The sequence below is a fragment of the Somniosus microcephalus genome, chromosome 8, assembly GCF_052327205.1.
Source record: "Somniosus microcephalus isolate GS21.2 chromosome 8, FLI_Smic_1.0, whole genome shotgun sequence".
Taxonomy (NCBI): Eukaryota; Metazoa; Chordata; class Chondrichthyes; order Squaliformes; family Somniosidae; genus Somniosus; species Somniosus microcephalus.
Window position 1 is genome coordinate 239,768,326 of NC_140994.1, and position 17,162 is coordinate 239,785,487.

Consider the following 17,162-nt stretch of genomic DNA (forward strand, 5'->3'; position numbering starts at 1 on the left):
AAAGAGGCTACGAAAGATGGTGAGGCCGAGGGGTGGCCACAATTATGGTTAGGAGAGTCATTCACTGCAGAGGCCAAGGGAGGAAAGGAAGAAGGATATCTTAGCAAGAACCTTGGGGTGGATATGGAAAGGGAGGTTAATGAAGATTTTAAAGCAGAGGAAGAGGAATGGAACAGGGCAAGGTGCTTGAAGGAGAAGGTGCTAGAGAAGTAGGGTAGAAACCAAGGTGCAACTTGGTGAGAAGGGCCACGCCACCATCATGGTGGTTTGGGCAAAGCAGATGGTGGAAAGTATAACCAAGTGGGGAGGCTTCAACAAGAGGCATGGTTACACCAACGATGAAACAAATTTCAGTCCGATCCAGGAAGTCAATACAGTCATGTACAACAAGGTCATGGATGGCAAGAAAAACAGTTTCTATCTTGTTGAAATCAATCTCACCTCTTTGCTTTGATATCTTTGCGATATCATCCTGAAGTTTATACAGGCCGCTTTCAAAATCCTCGCCTCCACATACATCGAAGAGCTTGTCTTCGTAGGTGGAGAGTTGTTGTTCTTTTGTTCTCAATCCAGCACTTGTGTGATTTTTGTTCTGGTCTGCTGAAGCCAACTCCTTGCTGAAAGTTTCAGAAAAATCATTTAATATCAAATATACCTACAGGCTCGATGTGTGGCACAGTGGACTGAACAGCTTCCCTTGATTGGGAAAAAAAATGGATAAAAACAGAAAAAATAGAATGAGAGAGAAAACAAGCAAGAAATATAAAAGCAGATTGTAAGAGCTTCTACAAGTATGTAAAAAGGAAGAGAGTAGCAAAAGTAAACGTCGGTCCCTTAGAGGCTGCGACAAGAGAAATTATTATGCGGAATAAGGAAATGGCAGAAACGTTAAACAAATATTTTGTGTCTGTCTTCACAGTAGAAGACACAAAAAGCATATCAAAAATGGTGGGGAACCAAGGGTCTAATGAGGATGAGGAACTTAATGTAATTAATATAAGTAGAGAAAAAGTACTAGAGAAACTAATGGGGCTAAAAGCCGACAATTCCCCTGGAACTGACGGCCTACATTCTAGTTCTAAAAGATAGTGGATGCATTTGTTTTGATCTTCCAAAATTCCCTAGATTCTAGAATGGTCCCACTGGATTGGAAGGTCGCAAATGTAACACCACTATTCAAGAAAGGAGGGAGAGAAAAAACAGGGAACTACAGGCCAGTTAGCCTGACATCAGTCATCGGAAAAATGCTGGAAATGGTATCAGGGCACTTAAAAAATCATAACATGATTAGGCAGAGTCAACATGGTTTTATGAAAGGGAAATCGTGTTTGACAAATTTATTAGAGTTTTTTGAGAATGTAACTAGCAGGGTAGATAAATGGGGAACCAGTGGATGTAGTATATTTAGATTTCCAAAAGACATTCGATAAGGTGCCACATAAAAGGTTATTACACAAGATTAGGGCTCATGGGGTTAGGGGTAATATAGTAGCATGGATAGAGGATTGGTTAAAGGACAGAAAATAGAGTAGGGATAAACGGATCTTTTTCAGGTTGGCAGGCTGTAACTAGTGGTGTGCCGCAAGGATCAATGCTTGGGCCTCAGTTATTTACAATCTATATTAATGACCTAGATGAAGGGAACGAGTGTAATGTCTCCAAGTTTGCTGACGATACAAAGCAAGGTGGGACAGTAAGCTGGGAGGAGAACACAGAGTCTGCAAAGGGATATAGATAGACTAAGTGAGTGAGCAGTAAGGTGGCAGATGGAGTATAATGTAGGGAAATGTGAGGTTATTCACTTTGGTAGGAAGAATAGAAAAACAGAATATTTTTTAAATAGTGAGAAACTTTCAAATGTTGGTGTTCAGAGAGATTTGGGTGTCCTTCTGCAAGAAACACAGAAAGCTAGCATGCAGGTACAGCAAGCAATAAGGAAGGCAAATGGCATGTTGGCCTTTATTGCAAGGGGGTTGGAGTATAAGAGTAAGGAAGTCTTGCTATAATTGTACAGGGCCTTGGTGAGACCACACCTGGAATACTGTGCACAGTTTTGGTCTGCATATTTAAGGAAGGATAGACTTGCTTTGGAGGCGGTGCAGCGAAGGTTCACTAGATTGATTCCTGGGATGAGAGATTGTGTAGAATGGGCCTATACTCTCTGGAGTTTAGAAGAAAGAGAGGTGATCTCATTGAAACATACAAGATTCTGAAGGGGATTGACAGGGTAGATGCTGAGAGGCTGTTTCCCCTGGCTGGAGTGTCTAAAACTAGGGGGCATAGTCTCAGGATAAGGGGTAGGCCATTTAAGATCGAGATGAGGAGGAATTTCTTCACTCAGAGGGTTGTGAATCTTTGGAATTCTCTGCCCCAGAGGGCTGTGAATGCCGAGTCTTTGAGTACATTCAAGGCTGAGATAGATAGATTTTTGAAATCAAGGGATATTGAGATCGGGCGGGAAAGTGGAGTTGAGGTCGATGATCAGCCATGACCTTATTGAATGGCGGAGCAGGCTCGAGGGGCTGTGTGGCCGACTCCTGCTCTTATTTCTTATGCACATTGGAGATCTGGCTTTGAATCAAGTTCTAAGAGGGCATTAGGGTGAGAAGGTTGCTGAATGAGTCAAGGGAACTTGGCCTGAAATAAGAGTGAATGGGTAAGTAATAAATTATATTTTTCCCCACTAGTTGGCCAGGTAGTTTTTTGTAAGTACTGACTGGTCTGATTTGATTGACAGCTAGCTATTAATTAGGCATGAAAATACAAGTGGTGCAGGGTGATTTTTCACTGGTGGCATTAAAAGTGTTTGTATTGGTTATTTGTTTAAGCCGCTTGTGTTGTGAGTGAATTTAAGTTGAGAAAGCAAAGCAAAGGGAGAAGGCGGTTGAGAAAGTTTGCCACTGAACTGTAGTTGGTTTGAAACTAATGTCCGAGTCCATTTATTATGCACAGCAGTGGGAACCAGTGTTGTGTGCCAACTTCTGGAGATGATGCAGGAAGCTCCTCGGGATCTGGAGTTACCCGCTAGATATACAATGCAGGTTACCCATGACACAGATCGGGTGGACTATAAGGGCACCATGGCCTGGGGGAAAGAAGTGAAAACATAAAGAAAAAGCAAGGGATAGACAAGTCTTTTCTAGACCCACAACTAGAAGTCCTAAATGGTCCCGTCACCTCCTAGGTGTCAGATAATAAGTATAACAGAGTGGGGGGGGGGGGGGGGGGGAAGAATATTCTAGAAAAGCCTTAAGTCATAGTTCATGTGGAAATCACTTACATTGGGGAAAAAAAAGATGGAATTTGAGGAGTTAAGTATTAGATTAAAAAAGCAGGACCTGCAGAGTAATAATTTCAGGATTACTCCTTGTGCCACATACAGGAAACTTTGTGCTATCCGGAGGTTGAATGTCCGGCAACTTTGAGCTAACGGCAGAAATCAGCAGCCGTTTTTGGTAGTTTTTTTTCCTTCCCCTAGCATCCCCTAGCATTTTTTTTTTTTTTTTTTATAAAACAGCCGGGCTCTGGAAAGCGTCTTTGTAGCTTAGCAACAGCTTCAGAGACGCTTCCAAGGTATGGGCCAAGTGTTGACAAGCTGTTGCTAAGCAACAGTCTTTGTTGTCAGATACGGAGATGAAAAGCTCCGTATCTGATAACATTGACGCTGGTCTATCCGGAAGTTTTGAGGCAATGGCAGCAGCTCGGTCCCGTGGGTGCCGGATAGCACAAAGTTTCCTGTACAAGGCCAGTTAGGAGAAGCAGATTAGGCACAATAACGTGTTGCTTGGCTGGTGGGATAGAAAGGAGGGTTTCAGATTTGGAGCATTGGGATGAGTTCTGGGGCAGCAGGAAGCTCTACAGACAGAACTGACTTCATCTGAACTAAACTGCAAGGTAGCAACATCCTTGCAGAGGCAGTAAATAGAGCAGTGAAGGGGGCATTTAAAAGGCTGAAGTCTCAGGCAAATGTTAAAGCATGTGTGTGAGGGTCTAAGAATAAGGGCAGTGAAAGGACGAAACAATCCAAACTAGCAAGCTCAGGGAAGGGGGTGCGCTGTATAGAGATACGCCTCAGAGCAGATAGGAGAGATATTAAGGAGTAAGATAGTGAAGAAAAGAATATTAAAAAAATGAAAAAGTATTTGGAGGATAACAAATGTGTCAGAGTTTCAAACAAGCAAAGTATTAGAAATAAAGTTGGGAAATTACAGGCCTTGATTAGAATAAAGAGACATAATGTAACTTTGGTGGAAGCAAAGTTTCTCTAAGGGTGAGAATGCAAACTAATATTCCTGGCTATAAAATTTTCAGAAGAAATAGAGAAGGGAAATAAAAAGGACGAATGGTGGCCTTATTAATTAAAGACACAATTATAGCCATACAAATGAAAACTATTTAACTGATTTATTCTAATCAAGGCCGCAGACGTGACTCCAGGATGGTGTGTTGCTTCCCTGGTGCCAGGGTCAAGGATGTCACCGAATGGCTGCAGAGCATTCTGGGGGGGAAGGGGGGAAAAGAGGGTGAACAGCCAGATGTCGTGGTCCATATCGGTACCAATGATATAGGTAGAAAGAGGGATGAGGTCCTGCAGGCAGAGTTTAGGGAGCTAGGATTCAGATTAAAAAACAGGACCTCAAAAGGTAGTAATCTCCGGATTACTCCCGGTTCCACGTGCTAGTGAGTCCAGAAATAGGAGGATAGAGCAGATGAATGTGTGGCTGGAGAGATGGTGCAGGAGGGAGGGATTTAGATTCCTGAGGCATTGGGACCGTTTCTGGGGGAGGTGGGACCTGTACAAGCCGGACGGGTTACACCGCAACAGGACTGGGACCAAAATCATCGCTGGGGTGTTTGCTAATGCGCTTGGGGAGGGTTTAAACTAGCTTGGCAGGGGGATGGGAACCTAAGAATAGAGTCAGTAGGGAGGGAAGAAAAACTGGAATTGGAAAACAAAAACGTAGAACGTAAATTGGAAGGACAGAGGAATCAAGGGCGAGATAGTAGTCAGCAAGGAGGTTTGCCTGTACTAAATGGTATATACTTCAGTGCAAGGAGTATAGCGAACAAGGCAGATGAGCTGAGGGCACAGGTAGATACTTGGGACTATGATATTATAGCTATTACAGAGGTGTGGCTGAAAGAGGGGCAGGTATGGCAGCTCAACATTCCTGGTTACAGGATTTTCAGATGGGATAGAGAGGGAGGTAAAAAGGGAGGGGGGTCGCGGTATTGATTAAAGAAACTATTACAGCTGTGAGGAGGGATGATATGTTGGAGGGATCATCAAACGAGGCCATGTGGGTCGAATTGAAAAACAAAAAAGGGGCGATCACACTGCTGGGAGTGCACTATAGACCCCAAACAGTGAGAGGGAGATAGAAGAGCAAAGATGTAGACAAATTTCTGAGAAGTGCAAAACTATAGGGCAATAATAGTAGGGGATTTCAACTACCCCAATATTAACTGGGATAAAATGAGTGTGAAGGGTACAGAGGGTGCGGAATTCCTAAAATGCATCCAGGAGAACTTTTTTAGCCAGTATGTAGCAAGCCCAACAAGGGAGGAGGCGGTTCTGGACTTAGTTTTAGGGAATGAAGCTGGGCAGGTAGAAGGCGTTTCAGTGGAGGGTCATTTTGGTGCTAGTGACCATAATTCAGTTAGATTTAAGGTAATTATGGAAAAGGACAAGGATAGGCCAGGAATAAAAATTCTAAATTGGGGAAAAGTAATTTTGCTAAGCTCAGAGGGGATTTAGCCATAGCGGACTGGAAACAGCTACTTGAAGGTAAATCAGTGTCAGAGCAGTGGGAGGCATTCAAGGAGGAGATCTGGAGGGTTCAGACCAAATATGTGCCCTTAAAGAAAAAAGGTGGGACTAACAAATCTATAGCGAGAGAGGAAGTATTAAGGGGTTTAGCAGCTTTAAAAGTGGATAAATCCCCAGGTCCGAAGCAAAAGAGGAAATAGCAGAGGCCCTGACCATCATTTTCCAATCCTCTCTGGCTTCAGGTGTGGTGCTGGAGGACTTGCTAATGTGGTACCCTTATATAAAAAAGGAGAAAAGGATAGACCGAGTAAGTACAGGCCAGTCAGCCTAATCTCGGTGGTGGGAAAATTATTGGAAATAATTCTGAAGGACAGGATAAATCTTCATTTAGAAAGACACGGATTAATCAAGAATAGTCAGCATGGATTTGTTAAGGGAAGGTCATGTCTGACAAACTTGATTGAATTTTTTGAGGAGGTAACAAGGAGGGTAGATGAGGGTAGTGAGTTTGATGTAGTGTATATGGACTTTAGCAAGGCTTTTGATAAGGTTCCACATGGCAGACTGGTCACGAAGTTAAAAGCCCATGGGATCCAGGGCAAAGTGTCAAGTTGGATTCAAAACTGGCTCGGAGACAGGAAGCAGAGGGTAATAGTTGATGGGTGTTTTTGTGACTGGAAGGCTGTTTCCAGTGGGGTTCCGCAGGGCTCAGTACTAGATCCCTTGCTTTTTGAGGTATATATCAATGATCTAGACTTGAATATAGGGGGTATGATTAAGAAGTTTGCAGATGATACTAAAATCGGCTGTGTGGTTGATACTGAAGAAGGAAGCTGTAGACTGCAGGAAGATATCAATAAATTGGTCAGGTGGGCAGAACAGTGGCAAATGGAATTCAATCCGGAGAAGTGTGAGGTAATGTGTTTGGGGAGGGCTAACACATAAATAAAGGGAATACACATTAAATGGTAGGACACTGAGAAGTGTAGAGCAACAAAGGGACCTTGGGGTGCATGTCTACAGATCCCTGAAGGTAGCAGGCCAGGTAGATAAGGTGGTTAAGAAGACATACGGAATGCTTGCCTTTATTAGCCGTGGCATAGAATACAAGAGCAGGGCGGTTATGCTTCAACTGTATAAAACACTAGTTAGGCCTCAGCTAGAGTACTGCGTGCAGTTCTGGTCACCACATTACAGGAAAGATGTGATTGCACTAGAGAGGGTACAGAGGAGATTTACAAGGATGTTGCTGGGAGTAGAGAATCTTAGCTATGAGGAAAGACTGGATAGGCTGGGTTTGTTTTCCTTGGAACAGAGGAGGCTGAGGGGAGACCTTAGAGGTGTATAAAATTTAGGGGCCTAGATAAAGTGGATAGAAAGGACCTATTTCCCTTAGCAGAGGGGTCAAAAACCAGGAGGCACAGATTTAAAGTAATTGGTGGAAGGTTTAGAGGGGATTTGAGGGGAAATTTCTTCACCCAGAGGGTTGTGGGGGTCTGGAACTCACTGCCTGAAAGGGTGATAGAGGCAGAAACCCTAACCACATTTAAAAAGTACTTGGATGTGCACCTGGGGTGCTCTAACCTGCAGGGCTACAGACAAAGAGCTGGGAAGTGGGATTAGGCTGGATAGCTCTTTGTTGGCCGGCGCGGACACGATGGGCCGAAATGGCCTCCTTCCGTGCTGTAACTTTCTATGATAATATTTGGACAGCCTGTTTGGGTAGAGTCAAGAAATAGTAAAAGATCAGTTACTTTATTGAGTGAACATTATTGGTTATTGAATGCCATTGGCCTCCTTCTGTACAGTAAAATTCTATGATTCTAAGTTAAGGATGAGATTTGTAGACAATTCGAGGTGTTTACACTCAAGTGTAATTACGAGGAAGTCACATGACAGAGCACAGAAGAGAAAAGGGTACAAGTAAAAGTGGGTCCCACTGCAATTGGAGGTAAAATCGGAGGGTACACAGGACAAGCCAGCGTCTCGCAGCAACTCGCGCCCCCAAACGGAGCCTCTTCGGCCGCCAGTTAACAACAGGAACGACTCAAAAGGTTTGTCCCACTGACAGTTTGCAGTTACAGCGGCAACTGGGTTATTGGCGGGAGCCTCTTCAGCAGAAGCCATGGGTGCTTGGTGTCTGTAAGTGGCAAGTGTGACACCATTGTTCAAGAAAGGGTGTAAGGACAATCCTGGTAAACTACAGTTTAACATCAGTGGTGTGTAAAGTTTTAGAAACAATAATCAAGGAAAAAATTAAATGGGCATTTGGAGAGATTTAAACTAATTAAGGAGAACCAACACGGGTTTGTAAAAGGCAGATCGTGTTTGACTAATCTAATTGAATTTTTTGATGAAGTAACAGAGAAGATTGATGAAGGGAATGCAATGGATGTTGTTTACATGGATTTTTGGAAGGCGTTTGACAAAGTACCACATAAAAGGCTGGTTAACAAAATTGAGGCTCATGGAATAGGTGGCCAGTGGCAGCTTGGATAAGGAATTGGCTTAAGGACAGAAAACAGCGAGTTGTGGTAAATGGCTGTTTTTCAGACTGGAGGATGGTAGACAGTGGTGTTCCCCAAGGGTCAGTGCTGGGGCCACATATGACCTGGATATTGGAATACAGAGTAGAATTTCTAAATTTGCCGATGACACCAAACTTTGGGGTGTGGCAAACAGTGAGGATGGTATCAGTTGACTGCAACAGGACATAGAAAGGCTAGCAGAATGGGCAGACAGAATTTAATACAGAGAAGTGTGAGGTGATGCATTTTGGCAGAAGGAACAGGGAGAGGCAATATACACTTAATGGCACAGTTTTAAAGAGTGTGCAGGGACAGAGGGACCTGGGAGTTACAGTGCATAGGTCCCTGAAGGTGGCAGGACATATTGAGAAAGTGGTTAACAAAGCATATGGGATCTTGGGCTTCATAAATAGAGGTATTGAGTACAAAAGTAGAGAAGTTATGCTGAATCTTTATAAAGCACTGGTTAGGCTACAACTGGAGTATTGCGTCCAGTTCTGGTCACCACACTTTAGGAAGGATGTGAAGGCCCTTGAGAGGGTGCAGAGGAGATTGACCAGAATGGTTCCGGGGATGGGGGATCTTAGCTACAAGGACAGGTTGGAGAAGCTGGATTTGTTTTCATTAGAGCAAAGGAGGTTGAGGGGTGATTTGATAGAGGTGTACAAGATTATGATGGGATTGGATAGGCTAGACGGGAAAAGGCTGTTCCCACTAGTTGATGGTACAAGGACTAGGGGATACAGATTTAAGGTTTTGGGCAAGAGATACAGGGGGACGTGAGGAAAAACTTTTTTATGCAGCGAGTGGTGAGAACCTGGAATTTGCTGCTGACGGAAGTGATGGAAGCGGAGACACTCAGTGTTTTCAAGGGGAGACTGGATAGGCACTGGAGGGAAATAAACTTGCAGGGCTACGGGGATAGTGCGGGGGAATGGGACTGACTGGATTGCTCTACAGAGCGCCGGCACGGACTCGATGGGCCGAATGGCCTCCTTCTGTGCCATTAGGACTCTAATGACACTGGTGAGCTAATCAAGGACCGTCAACATGGATTTGTAGGAAAGAAGTTGTGTGGCTAATTTAACCACTCTTCAAGGATACTGAGCATATGGACAAAGAGAAGCTGTAGATTTGATTTATTTGGCCTTTTAAAAGCATTTAATAAAGTGCCACGCAAGAGGCTTGTTAAGATTAAAGGCCGTGATATTAAGGGTAAAGTGGCAGCACAGACAGAGGAACGGCATATTTTCCATTTCCCACAATAGCCAGCCTTATGCCTGTCTAAATGACATTGCCAATTCATGCCAACCCAGGGGCGGTTTTGTGCCACAGGCCTATGCCTACTCAGAACTGGATTGTGCCTGTTCAAACTCATTTTGCTAAGCACCCTTACAATCAGACAAAAGATGCTCATCCCATTAGTCTGGGCTGGATCAGAACCCAGGTGAAGGGGCACTGTCTGGCCCAGTGCACCACCCAGTGCCTATTACTGAAACCTCTATGAATTGGATGACCTATAAATTCCACTGGGCATATTTCAAGTACTCTAGTGAACATAAATACATTCTCTCTCTCTGTAGATACAACTGTACAAAGACTTAAGATTGCTTTCTCGTGAACTTTCTAACCATTACATTTCATCATGTAGAGAACACCAAATGCCAGCAGGTGGAGCCAGTGGGAACGTCATGTTGCACGCTACTCGACACTGCCACCAGCTGGCCCTCTTTGTTTCTGCACACAGGGTGGCATAACACTCGGCACTCTGTAATGTGGGCAGAAGTCTTGCGAAACTGACCCTGACGATTATGCAGGGAAGAGGCGATCTGGAATGTCTTCGACACTCCAGTAAGAATTTTCTGGAGAACTTCATGCACGCACCAACAACCCTGGCTCAGCAAGCAGGTAACTCAATGTTTCAACAGTGCAGTTTCTGTTCACAGATCTGAGAGACTGAAGTACAGAGTATTTCACTTTAGGTGCATTTCCACTCACTTTAACTAAAGTACAGCTCAGGCGTCTGCAAGTGAAAACTATAATTCTTTGTTCTTTTCCAATCTGTGCTCTGGCGTACAGAAAACGTCTAATTTTACAGAATGTGGGGAGTTCAGGCTGCGAGACTTCACTTGTACCAAGGTATACATAAGAAATAAGAGCAGGAGTAGGCCCTACGGCCCCTCGAACCTGCTCCGCCATTCAATAAGATCATGGCTGATCATCGACCTCAACTCCACTTTCCCGCCCGATCCCCATATCCCTCGATTCCCCTAGAGTCCAAAAATCTATGATCTCAGCCTTGAATATACTCAAAGACTCAGCATCCACAGCCCTCTGGGGCAGAGAATTCCAAAGATTCACAACCCTCTGAGTGAAGAAATTCCTCCTCATCTCAGTCTTAAATGGCCGACCCCTTATCCTGAGACTGTGACCCCCTAGTTCTAGACACTCCAGCCAGGGGAAACAATCTCTCAGTATCTACCCTGTCAATATACGGCAGCCTTGGAGTTATTAACTAAACAGTGCAACCTTGTTACTGTCAGTGGTTTAATTACGTGAAAGGTATTAAATCAATTGATTCTCTGGGTGGGACGCACAAGGGTTTAAATGGAAGACTTCCCATTTGTATTGTCTCAGATGAAGAAGAAAAAGAACTCGCATTAATAAAGCACCTTTCACGGCCTCAGCACATCCCAAAACCCTTTATAGCTAATGAAGCAGCTTCTTTAGAAGTGTAGTCACCGTTGTAAGGTAGGAAACGCTGCAGCCACTTTGCGCACAGCAAGATCCCAAGCGAGCTTCTCTGGCTAATTGTCAGGGGGATGTATCGCAGCTAAAAACATCCTTACCACGAAGGTGTGTGCTGCGGCACTCGAGGGTGGTGCATGATTCACATTAACGGCAGCACAGCTCAAATCCTTTCCGGAGTGAAACATTTTTATTGGCTTAAATAAGAAAACAGAAAATGCTGGAAATACTCAGCAGGTCTGGCAGCATCTGTGCAGCGAGAAAAAAACAGAGTTAACGTTTCAGGTCGATGACCTTTCGTCAGGACTGAAACGTTAAACTCTTGTTTCTCTCTCCACAGATGCTGCCTGTCCTGCTGAGTTTTTCCAGCATTTTCTGTTTTTATTTCAGATTTCCAGCACCCGCAGTATTTTGCTTTTGTATTTTTTATTGGCTTATTTGTTAACGGAACTCTGAAACTGTATAAAAAGCAAGAAAAAAAAGCACAAATACCAGAAATCTGGAACAGCAGCAGATGATCTTATTGAATGGCGGAGCAGGCTCGAGGGGCCGTATGGCCTACTCCTGCTCCTAAATTCTTATGTTCTTAAAATGCTGGAAAGACACAGCAAGTCAGTCAGCATCCTTGGAAAAGAACAGATAGGTTAATATTCTGGATGTACAGTGACTTAATCAGGCTGGTGATCTGTTGAAGGGCCCTGCCAGAAACATTAACTAACCTGCTCTCTCCAGTGCTTTTGACTGACTTGCAGCATTTACAGAACGTTCCCTCTTTGTTTCTGAGACGGAAAAACTGCCTGCAATCATCGGTCATCCATCCGTCCGATATAGTTAACAATGTTCGAAAAACCTCCTCTGGGATTTTAATGTCTAAACGGGCTTGACAGGTTAGATACTGGGAGGGTTTTCCCCTGGATGGGGAATCTAGAACCAGGGGTCACAGTCTCAGAATAAGGGGTTGGTCATTGAGGACTGAGATGAGGAGAAACTTCTTCACTCAGAGGGTGGTGGATCTTTGGAATTCTCTACCCCAGAGGGCTGTGGAGGCTCAGTCATCGAGTATATTCAAGACAGAGATCGATAAAGTTTTGGATATTATAGAAACATAGAAGATAGGAGCAGGAGTAGGCCATTCGGCCCCTCGAGCCTGCTCCGCCATTCAATGCGATCATGGCTGATCATCCAAATTCAGTACCCTGTCCCTGCTTTCTCCCCATACCCCTTGATCCCTTTAGTCTTAAGAAATATATCCAACTCCTTCTTGAATATATTTAATGAATTGCCCTCTACTGCCTTCTGTGGTAGAGAATTCCACAGGTTCACCACTCTTTGGGTGAAGAAATTCCTCATTTCTGTCCTAAATGGCCTACCCTTTATCCTTAGACTGTGACCCCTGGTTCTGGACTCCCCGACCATCGGGAACATCCTTCCTGCATCTAGTCTGTCCAGTCCTGTCAGAATTTTATAAGTTTCAATAAGATCCCCTCTCATTCTTCTAAACTCCAGCGAGTACAAGCCCAATCGACCCAATCTCTCCTCATACATAGAAACATAGAAGATAGGAGCAGGAGTAGGCCATTCGGCCCTTCGAGCCTGCTCCGCCATTCAATGAGATCATGGCTGATCATCCAATTTCAGTACCCTGTCCCTGCCTTCTCCCCATATCCCTTGATCCCTTTAGCCTTAAGAAACATATCCAACTCTTTCTTGAATATACTTAATGAACTGGCGTCCACCGCCCTCTGTGGCAGAGAATTCCACAGGTTCACCACTCTCTGGGTGAAGAAATTCCTCCTCATTTCAGTCCTAAATGGCTTACCCCTTATCCTTAGACTATGACCCCTGGTTCTGGACTCCCTGGCCATCAGAAACATCCTTCCTGCATCTAGTCTGTCCAGGCCTGACAGAATTTTATAGGTTTCGATGAGATCCCCTCTCAATCTTCTAAATTCCAGTGAGTATAAGCCCAATCGACACAATCTCTCCTCATACGTCATTCCTGCCATCCCAGGTATCAGCCTGGTGAATCTTCGCTGCACTCCTTCCATGGCAAGAACGTCCTTCCTCAGGTAAGGCGACCAAAACTGCATACAATACTCAAGGTGCGGTCTCACCAAGGCCCTGTACAACTGAGCAAGACATCCTTGTTCCTGTACTCGAACCCTCTTGCTACGAAGGCCAACATACCATTTGCCTTCTTAACCGCCTGCTGCACCTGCATGCTTACCTTCAGCGACTGGTGCACAAGAACACCCAGGTCTCTTTGCACTTCCCCTTCTCCCAATCTATTGCCATTCAAATAATAATCTGCCTTCCTGTTTTTGCCACCAAAGTGGATAACCTCACATTTATCCACATTATAGTGCATTTGCCATGTTTCTGCCCAATCACCCAACCTGTCCAAATCACACTGGAGTTTCACGACATCCTCCTCACAGCATACCCTCCCACCCAGCTTTGTGTCGTCTGCAAATTTGGAGATATTACATCCAATTCCCTCGTCCAGATCATTAATATATATTGTGAACAGCTGGGGTCCTGGGACCGATCCTTGCGGTACCCCACTAGTCACTGCCTGCCACTCGGAAAACGACCCGTTTATTCCAACTCTTTGCTTTCTGTCCACCAACCAGTTCTCTATCCAACTCAATACCTTGCCCCCAATCCCATGTGCCTTAATTTTGCACGCTAATCTCTTATGCGGGACCTTATCGAAAGCCTTCTGAAAGTCCAAATACACCACATCCACTGGTTCTCCCTTATCTATTTTACCAGTTACATCCTCAAAAAATTCCAGTAAATTAGTCAAGCATGACTTACCTTTTGTAAATCCATGTTGACTTTGTCCGATCCAGTCACTGCTTTCCAAGTGCTCTATTACATCTTTTATAATGGACTCTAGCATTTTCCCCACTACCGATGTCAAGCTTACCGGTCTATAATTCCCCGCCTTTTCTCTACCACCTTTTTTGAATAGTGGGGTAATATTAGCTACCCGCCAATCCATGGGTACCGTTCCAGAGTCTATCGAGTTCTGGAAGATGACCAGCAATGCATCTACTATTTCTAGGGCCACTTCCTTAAGTACCCTGGGATGTAGATTATCAGGCCCTGGGGATTTATCGGCCTTCAGTCCCATCAATTTTCCTAACACCATTTCCCTACAAATACTGATTTCTTTCAGTTCCACCCTTTCATCAGACCCTATGTTCCCCGGCATCTCTGGGAGGTTATTTGTGTCCTCCTTTGTGAATACAGAAGCAAAATATGTATTTAGTTGGTCTGCCATTTCTTTGTTCCCCATTATAAATTCCCCCGATTCTGACTGCAAGGGACCTACGCTTGACTTCACCAATCTTTTTCTCTTCACATATCTATAAAAGCCTTTACAGTCAGTTTTTATGTTCCCTGCAAGCTTACTCTCATATTCTATTTTCCCTTTCTTAATTAATCCCTTTGTCCTCCTTTGTTGAATCCTAAACTGCTCCCAATCCTCAGGATTATTGCTTTTTCTGGCCAATTTATATGCCCTCTCCTTGGACCTTATGCTATACCTAATTTTCCTTGTTAGCCACGGTTGGGTCACCTTTTTTGTTTTATTTTTATGCCAAACTGGGATGAACAAATTCTGTAGTTCATCCATGCGTTCTTTGAATGTTTGCCATTGCCTATCCACCGTCAACCCTTTGAGTGCCATTCCCCAATCAATCCTACCCAACTCGCTCCTCAGACCATCGTAGTTTCCTTTATTTAAATTGAGGACCCTAGTCTCCGAGTCAACTACTTCATTCTCCATCTTAATGAAGAATTCAATCATATGATCGCTCCGACCCAAGGGGCCTCGTACAACAAGATTGCTAATTAATCCTTTCTCGTTACATAATACCCAGTCTAAGATGGCCTGATCTCTGGTTGGTTCCTCGACATATTGGTCCAGGAAACCATCCCGTAAACACTCCAGGAATTGCTCCTCCACAGTATTGTTACTAATTTGGTTGACCCAATCTATATGTAGATTAAAGTCACCCATGATGACTGCTGTGCCCTTATTGCACGCTTCTTTAATTTCCCTTTTAATGCCATCCCCAACCTTCGCCTTACTGTTTGGGGGTTTATAAACCACTCCCAGTAACGTTTTTTTCCCCTTAGTATTTCTCAATTCTACCCATACAGATTCCACCTCAGCAGAGCTAATATCCTTCATTACAATTGTGTTAATCCCTTCTTTAACCAGTAATGCTACCCCACCTCCCTTTCCTTTTTGCCTATCTTTCCTGAATATCGAATACCCCTGGATGTTGAGTTCCCAGTCCTGGCCTTCCTTGAGCCACGTTTCCGTAATCCCAACCAAATCGTATTTGTTTACTTCTATTTGCGCAGCCAATTCATCCACCTTATTACAAATGCTCCTCGCATTGAGACACAAAGCCTTCAGGCTTGTTTTTTTAACGCTCTTAGACCTATTAGAATTATTATTTACTGTGGCCATGTTTGATTTAAACCGTTGATTTCTCTTACTGCCACTTTTGTTTTTCTCCTTCCTATCTTTTGCTTTTATCCTTGTTTCCCTTTCCTCTGTCTCCCTGCTCAGTTTCCCAACCCCCTGCCATTTTAGTTTAAACCCTCCCCCACAGCACTAGCAAACACTCCCCCTAGGACATCAGTTCCAGCCCTGCCCAGGTGCAGACGTCATTCCTGCCATCCCAGGTATCAGCCTGGTGAATCTTCACTGAACTCCTTCCATGGCAAGAACATCATTCCTCAGATAAGGCGACCAAAACTGCACACAATACTCCAGATGTGGTCTCACCGAGGCCCTGTACAACTGCAGCAAGACATCCTTGTTCCTGTACTCAAACCCTCTCGCTACGAAGGCCAACATACCATTTGAACATAAGAACATAAGAAATAGGAGCAGGAGTAGGCCAATCGGCCCCTCGAGCCTGCTCCACCATTCAATAAGATCATGGCTGATCTGATCCTAACCTCAAATCTTCTATCACTCTGCATCCACCCGAACCCATGTGATCTCCCGGGAGAGGCGAAAAACCAGATAAAGACCCAATGGCCAATTTGGGAGAAAAAAATCTGGGAAATTCCTCTCCGACCCATCTAGGCGATCGAAATTCTTCCAGGAGATCACTCTGTCCCTATATTTTCTACAGTACTTACCTTCTGTAAAGGCGATCTCCACCCCAGCCAGGAACAGGAATAAAACCATCTCCTGAAATCTAACAGAATTAGAACACAGTAGGAGCAGAACAAGGCTACACGGCCCCTGGGCCCACTCCACTACCCACAGGGCCATGACCATTCCGAACCTAGACTCATGTCCAATTTCCTGCCCGCTCCCCGTAACCCTTAATTCCCTTTACTTCTAGGAAACTATCTATTTCTGTTTTAAATTTATTTAATGATGTAGCTTCCACAGCTTTCTGGGGCAGCAAATTCCACAAACCTACCACCCTCTGAGTGAAGAAGTTTCTCCTCATCTCAGTTTTGAATGAGCAGCCCCTTATTTTAAGATTATGCCCCCTAGTTCTAGTTTCACCCATCATTGGGAACATCCTCACCGCATCCACCCGATCAAGCCCCTTCACAATCTTATATGTTTCAATAAGATCGCCTCTCATTCTTCTGAACTCCAATGAGTAGAGTCCCAATCTACTCAACCTCTCGTCATATGACCACCCCCTCATCCCCGGGATTAACCGAGTGAACCTTCTTTGTACTGACTCGAGAGCAAGTATGTCTTTTCTTAAGTATGGACACCAAAACTGTATGCAGTATTCCAGGTGCGGCCTCACCAATACCTTGTACAACTGCAGCAATACCTCCCTGTTTTTATATTCCAACCCCCTAGCAATAAAAGCCAACATTCCATTGGCCTTCTTAATCACTTGCTGCACCTGCATACTAACTTTTTGAGTTTCGTGCACCAGGACCCCCAGATCCCTTTGTACTACAGTACTTTCCAGTTTCTTGCCATTAAGATAATAACTTGCTCTATGATTTTTCCTGCCAAAGTGCATAACCTCACACTTTCCAGTATTGTATTCCATCTGCCAAATCTCTGCCCACTTACTTAGCCTGTCTATGTCCCTTTGCAGGTTTTT

General features: G+C 44.3%; 1 protein-coding gene and 1 long non-coding RNA gene across 3 annotated transcripts in view; one reads left to right on the forward strand and one right to left on the reverse strand.

The window, feature by feature from the left end:
- Positions 1 to 17,162, reverse strand: part of rad50 (RAD50 homolog, double strand break repair protein) — a 201,992-nt gene that overhangs the window by 74,343 nt on the left and 110,487 nt on the right. For both annotated transcript variants that reach the window (XM_085995845.1, XM_085995844.1), the window contains one exon: positions 442 to 617. In XM_085995845.1, coding sequence (XP_085851971.1) covers positions 442 to 617 — 176 coding nt within the window. The remainder of the gene's footprint in view (positions 1 to 441; positions 618 to 17,162) is intronic.
- Positions 10,038 to 17,162, forward strand: part of LOC147114192 (uncharacterized) — a 41,699-nt gene continuing 34,574 nt past the window's right edge. Inside the window, exon 1 of the long non-coding RNA XR_015079369.1 lies at positions 10,038 to 10,206. This is a non-coding gene — a long non-coding RNA (uncharacterized LOC147114192). The remainder of the gene's footprint in view (positions 10,207 to 17,162) is intronic.